This window comes from Oncorhynchus mykiss, chromosome 6 (assembly GCF_057628025.1).
Source record: "Oncorhynchus mykiss isolate SJ-2025 chromosome 6, ASM5762802v1, whole genome shotgun sequence".
Classification (NCBI taxonomy): domain Eukaryota; kingdom Metazoa; phylum Chordata; class Actinopteri; order Salmoniformes; family Salmonidae; genus Oncorhynchus; species Oncorhynchus mykiss.
This window is the reverse complement of record NC_143027.1, coordinates 84,537,487-84,549,057: the sequence shown is the minus strand read 5'-3', so window position 1 is coordinate 84,549,057 and position 11,571 is coordinate 84,537,487. Positions and strand designations below refer to the sequence as shown.

General features: G+C 43.3%; 1 protein-coding gene across 6 annotated transcripts in view; it reads left to right on the top strand.

The window, feature by feature from the left end:
- Positions 1–432: 432 nt before the first annotated feature.
- Positions 433–11,571, top strand: part of LOC110517996 (ceramide synthase 2) — a 30,524-nt gene continuing 19,385 nt past the window's right edge. The window contains exons 1-6 of one of the 6 annotated variants that reach the window (XM_090239173.1): positions 433–841; positions 6,794–6,967; positions 8,893–9,010; positions 10,390–10,508; positions 10,633–10,690; positions 11,217–11,267. In XM_090239173.1, the coding sequence (XP_090095299.1) occupies positions 6,795–6,967; positions 8,893–9,010; positions 10,390–10,508; positions 10,633–10,690; positions 11,217–11,267 (519 nt within the window). In that variant the 5' untranslated portion in view covers positions 433–841; position 6,794. Of the gene's footprint in view, positions 882–6,793; positions 6,968–8,564; positions 9,011–10,389; positions 10,509–10,632; positions 10,691–11,216; positions 11,268–11,571 lie in introns of those variants that run through there. The other 5 variants (XM_090239174.1, XM_090239177.1, XM_090239176.1 and 2 more) reach the window with 5 other exon arrangements.

Sequence of the window (11,571 nt, the reverse complement as noted above, 5' to 3'; positions counted from 1 at the left end):
CTATTTTTCCCACCTGTCTTTGTTGATCTCCTTCTGTTTTCACCTCGTTCTATGTTTTACTAGAGGGACTATTGTGTGGAGGAGTAGCTCCTATTCTCCTGTCTGCGTTATCTGGAGAACAATGCAAACAATCCACAGATTATCACCTGAGGGCACCTTTGACTGCAGGTAGCGGGGTTAGTGTGCCTCTCTCTCTATCTCTCTGTGTGTCTGTCTATCTCTCTGTGTGTGTGTGTTCATGTGTGTGCCTCTCTATCTATCTCTCTGTTCGTGTGTCTGTCTGTCTTATCTCTCTGTGTGTGTTGCGTCGTGACACTTCTCCATTATCGCCCCTCTATGACAACGTACCTGGAGGGGAAGGAAAAAACTCCTGTCCAATTGTGCCGGAGCTGGGTGTGACCCTTTAAAGAATGTCAAACAAAGACAGGGAGAGGGAGAGAGGGAGAGAGAGCCTGCCTACTGAATGGAGGGACTGTCACGCCTGTTTGTTTCCCACAGTCAACATTACATCAACAGCTCTGGTGAGGACAGGACCTACCTTACCTGGTTTCCCTACTGAGGGTGAGGACAGGACCTACCTTACCTGGTTTCCCTACTGAGGGTGAGGACAGGACATACCTTACCTGGTTTCCCTACTGAGGGTGAGGACAGGACCTACCTTACCTGGTTTCCCTACTGAGGGTGAGGACAGGACATACCTTACCTGGTTTCCCTACTGAGGGTGAGGACAGGACCTACCTTACCTGGTTTGCATATTGAGGGTGAGGACAGGACATACCTTACCTGGTTTCCCTACTGAGGGTGAGGACAGGACATACCTTACCTGGTTTCCCTACTGAGGGTGAGGACAGGACCTACCTTACCTGGTTTGCATATTGAGGGTGGAACGGTGGGAAGCCTTGTGGTATATTCTGTTTCCCTATGACCTTGGATTCATTGGATGGTTTCAGGGAATGTGCTGTAGGAGTGTTGTCTGGGGTCCTCTACCTGGGATGTGAATAGCTGGTTTTCTGTTGTTTTACACCTGTCCTCGTTAACGGAGGAGCGGGTTTCAACTCGCGTCTGTCCCAAGCAACCGGTGGGAGTTGTATGAGTGAGGTTGATGTTAAATCGTCTCTTTCAGGTGAGCATGTCCCCCTGTTAGAGGAGCTAAGCTCTATCTTACATCTTAGGATTGGACTGAATAGACCCTCTGTTTTCTTAGTAGGTCAGTGAGTGTATAGAGATTCTCCACCTAAGGCTTTTCTGAATGCTCTCGAGGTTGATTGATTTATAGTTTTGTAACCGGCCTAAACTCAAACTATGATGGATCTCTGGCACTTTAGCTGGATCGCCCACGTGAAGTCATCAGCATTCAACCAGTGAAGTGTAATTACCATTTTGGTTTAAATGGAACTATAAAAAATCTCCAAATGTAATCAGAGTTTTAAGATAAATCTTGACTGGTTTTACTCTACTCTAAAGATGTTTGTGTTTTGGAGAGCATGTACTCATGGAAACGGATTGCTTTACAGTTAACAGTGCCTGTCACAGTTCTTTGGGATATCTAGTGGTGTGTGTGTGTGTGTGTGTGTGTGTGTGTGTGTGTGTGTGTGTGTGTGTGTGTGTGTGTGTGTGTGTGTGTGTGTGTGTGTGTGTGTGTGTGTGTGTGTGTGTGTGTGTGTGTGTGTGTGGAATGAGGAAAACACTATTTATCCTCCCTTTCACCTCTTGGCCTCCTATTCTGCACTTAGCTGTACGTTTTGGACTGAACAGTCATTTTCAGGGTTAAAATCTAAAGATCATCTTTGATACATTGGAGCCATTGTTTTTCAATCATTAAAATACTATGTGAGTTGAGCATACAGTCTGTTGTAGGTTCTGTCTTAATCATGTCTCTGTACACGTATAACGTCTTTCCCACTCAGTCATATTCTGCAAACCTCTTTTGTGTGATGTATGTATTTTATCTCTTCATGCACGTCAAAGATAATAAATCACTCCCTAGTTCTGGTATGCTTCCCAACCGACAAACATTTATCATGCTTGAGAAAGTTGATGAAAAAGTACGATACCAGTACAGTTGAACCCTGTGCCCCTGTATGTAGGATGGAGAGAGAGAGCGGAGAGCAACAGAGAGAGAGAGAGAGAGAGACCAGGGAGAGAGAGAGTGAGAGGAGAGAAAGAGATGGACAGATACCAGCGGGAGAGAGAGAGAGAGAGACCAATAATACCTACCCTACACTGAATATTACCCATGTCATACACATTGAACTCATCTCATACAGCAACATACACCATACATATTGCACACTGCCATTCCAGAATGCTCTCTCAGTGGCATACTAACACAGGTCAGTTGGACTTATTGCTGTTCAGGTGTTGATAGACAGGTACTTGATAGACAGGTGTTTGATAGGTAGTTTGTATCTGTTGTAGTAAAACAAACATACAGGTACTCAGGCTAGGTAGTGCCAGTATGTAATATGCTTGGCGCCACAATATTATCTTTGAATCATAATGCAATTGCGTCACAGATGTGTAATCAGTGCAAGATAAGGTTAAACGCATAGACACAGAATTACTAGAAAGGACATTGCCCATCAGACCACAGCAATATAACTAGTATTCCATTTCTGTGGTTAAAAGGTTGTTTTGTTGTTCCATTTCGACCTGTAGACGTGTTTGGTTGGTGGTTCCATTGTCTCCGCAAAGTCATTGTGATGTGGCGTTGTTGTTATGTTTTTGCAGGGCAGTGAAATGTACTGAGTTACACACTGACTATACAGAACACTGCAGAGAGCCCTGGGATGTGCTGAGTTACACACTGACTATACAGAACACTGCAGAGAGCCCTGGGATGTGCTGAGTTACACACTGACTATACAGAACACTGCAGAGAGCCCTGGGATGTGCTGAGTTACACACTGACTATACAGAACACTGCAGAGAGCCCTGGGATGTGCTGAGTTACACACTGACTATACAGAACACTGCAGAGAGCCCTGGGATGTGCTGAGTTACACACTGACTATACAGAACACTGCAGAGAGCCCTGGGATGTGCTGACATCAGCAGTGATGTCATCAAAATGGACCCCATGGGGGCAACGAGTCTCACACACAAATGTGAGCACGTCACACACACACACACACACACACACACACACACACACACACACACACACACACACATCAGTGTGAAAGACTAAATGACAAGAAGAGTAAATAGTCTGCACTCGTTTAGGGGCGTGTGTGTGTGTGTCATCAGATCTGCCCAGGGCCATAGAGGCCCCCTATTGATATTGTTGACATTATTCACTAGTAGTTTGTTTTCCCTTCACATGAATCAGTCGTACGTTAGGGATTATCAACTAGATTCAGCCTAGGGATGATTACTTCCTTGAGTGGATGGTTCGGGTGTAGACTGCATATTGACCGCAAGAAGCCCAAACCAATATAATATGTGACTATGACATCATTTCAATCCTTGCTTGGTTTGTATACGCCACGGCTCTGCTAGGCGTGGGAATACTTGGGAACACATTTACAACATTAAAATCACTTGGAGCTGATTTCGTGCTGTTTTTACAGTCTTATGTCCAACAATAAATAAATAATTGGGCTGAAAACTTGGGGGGCCTAATAAAACCCCCCATTGGGGGAACCCTGCTGTATGTCAACTCACTGCCATCTGGGATTCGAAGAACTCCATAACTCTTGAACCATGACTTGACCACTAGGGGTTGTGATCCGTTTCAGCGTTGACCTTGGTTTAGAAAAAACGACATAGAAAAAAGTCTAGTCTGTGATTTACTGGGATATATGTTGCTAGGCTGCAGCCCTGGATTTCATTGACTACCACTGCCAGTGATGTTTTCTCTGCTGACGTGTGTGTGTTGGACTAGGTGTGGGGAAGCATCTTGAGAAAGAGGCGAAGGCTGTTGTGTCAATATTTGTATTGGAAATAAAGAACTGCATGTGCACTTGACTGGAGTGACCTAGGTTATACACACCCACACTATCTACACGACCTATAGCACTGGTGTCCAACGAACTCATCAACTCATGTGCACTTGACTGGAGTGACCTAGGTAATACACACCCACACTATCTACACGACCTACAGCACTGGTGTCCAACGAACTCATCAACTCATGTGCACTTGACTGGAGTGACCTAGGTTATACACACCCACACTATCTACACGACCTATAGCACTGGTGTCCAACGAACTCATCAACTCATGTGCACTTGACTGGAGTGACCTAGGTTATACACACCCACACTATCTACACGACCTATAGCACTGGTGTCCAACGAACTCATCAACTCATGTGCACTTGACTGGAGTGACCTAGGTAATACACACCCACACTATCTACACGACCTACAGCACTGGTGTCCAACGAACTCATCAACTCATGTGCACTTGACTGGAGTGACCTAGGTTATACACACCCACACTATCTACACGACCTATAGCACTGGTGTCCAACGAACTCATCAACTCATGTGCACTTGACTGGAGTGACCTAGGTTATACACACCCACACTATCTACACGACCTACAGCACTGGTGTCCAACGAACTCATCAACTCATGTGCACTTGACTGGAGTGACCTAGGTTATACACACCCACACTATCTACACGACCTACAGCACTGGTGTCCAACGAACTCATCAACTCATGTTGTAAAATGGCATCAAATCTGACTGACAGTGAATGAATGCACTCTTGAAATCCGGAACTAGTGATTTATGAACAACATGTCATGATCAATTCCTGGTTAATAAATAAAGTACATGCAAATGCAAACTTTACCCAATTCTAAGTTCAACCCCTTAACTGTAATCCTATTGGTTCAACTGCCATGTCAGTCTGCCAGATTAGAACAAACACCAACATTTGTTTTTCTCTTGGACATCATTGCACAGAACAGCATAGAATAGAACAGAATAGAATAGAACAGCAGAATGGTGTACTGCAATTTGACTTTGCTACACTCTTCACCTTCTTTAACAAAACACACAATAACAGCAGCCATGGGGCGGACAGTGGCTCTGTTTCCTCTACTGCAGATTCCATCTTTAAGGGTCAATCTGCGATTTGGGACTTCTATTTTTTAGACTTATAAATTAACGGTATATACAGATTGTTTCTTGAAGAATCTAACTTTTATAGGTGCCTTATCAGCTTAGTTCAATTGCCTAACCCCATCAGAACACAAAATATTAGTTTGTTTGTTTTACTCTGTTGTTTGTAAACAGTGTACTTGTAAACAAACTGTATTACTTCAAACACATGGTTAAAGCTGCATTCTATAGCTTTGTGCTCAACCTGACAGAATTCAGATATAGATGGGAGTTATAGATCTGTCATTCTATAGCTTTGTGCTCAACCTGACAGAATTCAGATATAGATGGGAGTTATAGATCTGTCATTCTATAGCTTTGTGCTCAACCTGACATAATTCAGATATAGATGGGAGTTATAGATCTGTCATTTTATAGCTTTGTGCTCAACCTGACAGAATTCAGATATAGATGGGAGTTATAGATCTGTCATTCTATAGCTTTGTGCTCAACCTGACAGAATTCAGATATAGATGGGAGTTATAGATCTGTCATTCTATAGCTTTGTGCACAACCTGACAGAATTCAGATATAGATGGGAGTTATAGATCTGTCATTCTATAGCTTTGTGCTCAACCTGACAGAATTCAGATATAGATGGGAGTTATAGATCTGTCATTCTATAGCTTTGTGCTCAACCTGACAGAATTCAGATATAGATGGGAGTTATAGATCTGTCATTCTATAGCTTTGTGCTCAACCTGACAGAATTCAGATATAGATGGGAGTTATAGATCTGTCATTCTATAGCTTTGTGCTCAACCTGACAGAATTCAGATATAGATGGGAGTTATAGATCTGTCATTCTATAGCTTTGTGCTCAACCTGACATAATTCAGATATAGATGGGAGTTATAGATCTGTCATTCTATAGCTTTGTGCTCAACCTGACTGAATTCAGATATAGATGGGAGTTATAGATCTGTCATTCTATAGCTTTGTGCTCAACCTGACAGAATTCAGATATAGATGGGAGTTATAGATCTGTCATTCTATAGCTTTGTGCTCAACCTGACTGAATTCAGATATAGATGGGAGTTATAGATCTGTCATTCTATAGCTTTGTGCTCAACCTGACAGAATTCAGATATAGATGGGAGTTATAGATCTGTCATTGTCATTGAAGCATTTCCATGTATACTATTTCTATGCTTCCCCTCTTTAAGTTTCCTTTTCGCGTTTTTTTACTTAGCCTTTCGTACCCCAGGTTCAAACTGCTGAAAATACAATGTTTTTTGGTTGTTGAAAATATATTTCACAGCGGTTTAGATGGTACAATGTTTGCAAACAATGTAAACAATGTCTTTGAGGTGCTGGATATAAAAACCATCTATTCAGCAAATGATTGAAAGAGACTCTGCACACTGCAATCTTGCTCCCATGTGGTTTATTGGCGACATTGTTTCCACTTTACTTTAGGTCTTCATCAGGCCTCACTTGATAACAGTGGTGGCTGGTGGCACGTGAAATCGGAAGACGAGAGCTTAGTATGGCTGGAACGGAATAAATGGAATGGTATCAAACACTTGTTCCATGTTTTTGTAAGCATTCCATTCACACCATTTCAGCCATTACTATGAGCTGTCCTCTCCTCACCAGCCTCCTCTGTTCGATAACGTGATACCTATTGACATGTGTTTTCTAACATAACCCTCCTCTTCCACCCCTGTGTCGTTAGGATGATTGACACCCTATATGAGTGGATCTGGTGGGACCGCTTCTGGCTGCCAGTCAACCTGACCTGGGCGGACCTAGAGGACAGAGATGGGCGTGTCTACGCCAAAGCCTCTGACCTCTATGTGACGTTGCCTTACGCCATAGGCTTCCTACTGGTCAGATACCTGTTCGAAAGGTGAGCTTGCTGAACATATAGGGGCAGTTTCCCAGACAAAGATTAAGCCTTGACTAAGAAACATGTTCTCCTGTAGTCCTGGTTCAGTTAGTAGAGCATGGCGCTTGCATTGCCAGGATTGGGGGTTTAATTCCCGGGACCAGCCATACCTAAAATGTATGCTCACTTGACTGCATGTGTCTTTGGATAAAAGTCTGCTAAATGTCATGTACAGTGTAGTGAAAAAGTATTTGCCTCCTTTCTGATTTTTGATACTGAATGTTATCAGATCTTCAACCAAAACCTAATTGTAGATAAAGGCAACCTGAGTTTACAAATAGCACAAAAAATATGGATTCTTATTTTATTTATTTAATTAACAAAGTTATCCAACACCCAATTCTCCTGTGTGAAAAGAGTAATTTCCCCCTTGCACTCAATATACTGGTTGTGCCACCTTTATCTGCGATGACTGCAGGCAAACACTTCCTGTAGTTGTTGATCAGTCTCTCACATCGCTGTGGAGGAATTTTGTCCCACTCTTGCATGCAGGACTGCTTTAACTCAACGACATTTGTGGGTTTTCAAGCATGAACTGCTCGTTTCAAGTCCTGCCACAGCATCTCGATTGGGATTAGGTCTGGACTTTGGCCAGGCCATTCCAAAACTTCAAATGTGTAGCTTTTTAGCCATTTTCATGTAAACTTGATTGTGTGTTTTGGATCATTGTCTTGCAGCATGACCCAGCTGTGCTTCAGTTTCAGCTCACAGACGGATGGCCTGACATTCTTCTGTAGAATTCTGTGATACAGAGCAGAGTTCATGGCTTCTTCTATTAAGGCAAGTCGTCGAGATAACTGATTTGTGAGGCAGCAAAGCATCCCCAAACCATCACACTACCAACACCATGCTTTACAGTTGGTATGAGGTTCTTACTGTGGAATGCAGTGTTTGGTTTTCTCCAGACATAATGGGACCCATCTCATCTAACCAGTTGACTCAAGTTTGCCAAAAAGCACCTGGAAACACCTGGATGATCATCAAGACTCTTGGAAGAATGCTCTATGGACAGATGAGTCAAAAGTATCACTTTTTGGACGTCATGGGTCTATTAGGTTTGAGTGCCTTGCTCAAGGGCACGTTGACAGAGCCTTGTCGGCTTGTGGATTCGTACCAGCAGCCTTTAAGTTACTGGCCCAATGCTCTAACCACTAGGCTACCTGCCACACATTGCAGCTAAAAGTGGCACAACCAGTTATTGAGTCTAAGGGGGCCTTACTTTTTCACACAGGGCATTGGGTGTTGCACTTTGTTTATGAAATAAGTATGTAATTGTTGTGTTATTTGTTCACTCGGGTTCCTTCATCTAATATTAAGATTTGGTTGAATATCTGGTAACATTCAGTATAAACAATATGTGAAAGTAGAGAAAATTAGCAAATACTTTTTCACATCACTGTAATATATTATATTTTGTTGAATGGAGATTTTCCATTGAAATGGTTTCTAGTCCAGGACAATGCTGTGTCCAGAGAACCGGCTCATACTCCGTGCTGTTTATATACTACTAAACCATGTTTAGTTCAAACCTCTACCTCACTGTCTCCCTACACCATAGAATTCCTACTCATCAGATACCAGTTTGAAAGGAGAGCTCGCTGAACAAAAAAAGCCCCTTTTATAGGTTGCTACAGGGAAGTAGATGTTAAGTTACAATTTAGCCTGCTTTGCTACTGTGTTTGTACGTGTGTGCATCTGTGTGTTTATTCAAGTTAATTTAGTTGGAGGCAATGATTCTCGTTTGCCGTGTAGTTAATCTCACCTGTGGTAACTTGCATGTGCCTACAAGGTAAAAATTCTACCAGTTTTGAAAATGAAAAAATCTGAACATTCTGCCCCATTGTAAAGTCCAATATATTTAACTGTGTCTGTATGTTGTCCCCCAGGTTGATAGCCACACCACTAGCAGCCTCAGTGGGGATCCGGGAGAAGGCCAGACTGAGAGTACTAGACAACCCCATCCTCGAACTCTACTATCTCTCTCACTCCAGAAACCCTGGCCAGGTATTAACCCTACACATTAGAAATCACACTTACACCTTTTACATATAGACCTAATTATTAGTGTCAATATCAAACGTCATTGCACTATGAGATCATACACATTCTAATGAATAGTACAAACCCTGCCCATCTGGCACTCTGGTCAAACCCTGCCCATCTGGCACTCTGGTCAAACCCTGCCCATCTGGCACTCTAGTCAAACCCTGCCCATCTGTCACTCTGGTCAAACCCTGCCCATCTGTCACTCTAGTCAAACCCTGCCCATCTGTCACTCTGGTCAAACCCTGCCCATCTGTCACTCTGGTCAAACCCTGCCATCTGGCACCCTGCCTATCTGACACTTCTGAAATCCTGGTTGGAGGATGCTGATGCTCTGACCAACTCATTGGCCATGTGGTTAGAGTGTCAGCCCTGTGATTGGAAGGTTGGGGGTTTGATCCCTGGTCTAGTCATACCAAAGACAACAAATATCTCCTGGCGCTGCTCTGCTAGGGAGACAGCATTAAGGAGCTGGATTGTAGCATACGGCACTGCGATAGAAATTCAAGTACATTTGGTTGGATTCAAGTTAATTCACCTGTCCAGGGGGTGTACTTGTATCATGGGGGATGGGCTCCGGCCCTGTGGGCCATTCTGGCTCAGACAGGAGTACTATCATACAGTATATCTGCTGTTCAGACCTGTGATCGTGTACATCACCCAGATGTCCAGCTAACCAACCTCTAATGCAGATACTGTGCTCCAGGCCAAATGTTTTGGTCCATGACTCACCATGTGGTCATGAGGGATGTTAATGTTTATCCACATGACTTTCGCCCTTTACCCATCTCTCCACATGAGGTGTGTGTGCGCGAGCGTATGTGTAAGTCTTTGTGTCAATGCGTCTATATGCGCTTGTGTGTGTACGCACACACATTTGTGTGGCTATGTGTGCTCGTGTGTGTGAATTTCCACACATCTGCGTGCATCTGCGTGCGTGTGTGTGTGAGCCTCCTGATGTGTGTATATCATCAGACGGTCCTGACAGTCTTTGAAGGGATTATTGAAACCTCACACCACGAGACCTCTCTCTCAGATCTAAATACCCTGATGGTTATTTTGCTCATGGTCCAGTGTCTTACCGAAATCTCAAGTAGCCAGCGAAATGAAACAAGTAGCCAGCGAAATGAAACAAGTAGCCAGCTAGTGGGGACAAATTTGCCCTACTGAAGTGATGTTGGTGACATCTGATTTACCCCAATGTATTGAAGTCAACTTAGCATAAGGGTTAGTAGTCCTGTTTAGCTGGCCGCTGGCGCTAATCAAACACACTTGGTTCTGAACTCTGTCTGTCTGTCTCCCTCCCTCCCTCCCTCCCTCCCTCCCTCCCTCCCTCCCAGGCAGTTATAGATGGTCTGTCTAAGAAGAGCGGCTGGTGCGTTAGGCAGGTGGAGCGCTGGTTCAGAAAGAGAAGAAACCAGGATCGTCCCGGAGTACTGAAGAAGTTCAGAGAGGCTAGGTAAAACTGCGTGTTGTGTGTGAGAGTATGCTTATTCCACATGTTCACCTTTCACTCAGTAGTGTTTTTCTTCTTCTGATATTATTGTCCCTTGTCTGTCTCGGTCTCTGTCTCTGTTTTGCAGTTGGAGGTTTGTGTTCTATCTGTTGGCGTTAATTGGAGGAGTTGTGTCCCTGTATGATGTGAGTAGTAACTCTAGTGATCCTCTGCTTCACAAACACAAGTATTTACAAGATAGCAATTCAGTGCGTGTGAAGAGATTTCAAGATGTGGAGTGAGGTTACTGTGTCTTAACTCTGTTACATTCAGTACCACCAAAACACACACCAAAAACAAATTCCTAACACTTTATGATATGTTATACACATGAAATTAACATCCTCAAAGTAGAACTTTAACAGGTTGTCCCGGGTAAAAGCAGGGAGAAGGTCAAAATGGAATAAAAATATTATCTGAGCTGAGCTGAAATGAAGAACTTATTTTCAGTCCTTCTGCCCTGAAATGAAGGAGGGGAGAGGCGGATAAGGGGGAGAGGGGAGGAGAGGACAGAGAGATGAGCTCTATGGGAATTTGACAGTGATGGCTTCAGCAAGTGTCTGAAGGCCTCGAGGGCAATGCCAGTTGAAATTGAAAGCATCATGATGAGATTGGCCTGTGATGTTCTTTAAAGATTTCACTGCATGTTTCTCTTTTTGTTTTGTATTTCAGAAAGAATGGTTTTATGATACGTGGGAAGTGTGGAATGGATTTCCAAAACAGGTGTGTATGTGTGTGTGTGTGTGTGTGTGTGTGTGTGTGTGTGTGTGTGTGTGTGTGTGTCTGTGTGTGTATGTGTGTGTGTGTGTATGTATGTGTGTATGTGTGTGTGTGTGTGTGTGTGTGTGTGTGTGTGTGTGTGTGTGTGTGTTTTCTAGTACTGAGCAATTAGTGCTTTTTGAGGTCAGTTTGATTATTAATAAAATGATCAGGATTTTTGGTTTCTGTGTGCATTATGTGGATTGAATGCTGAAACAACACAGAATAAAACAGTGAATAACACAGAATAAAACAGTGAATAACAGTG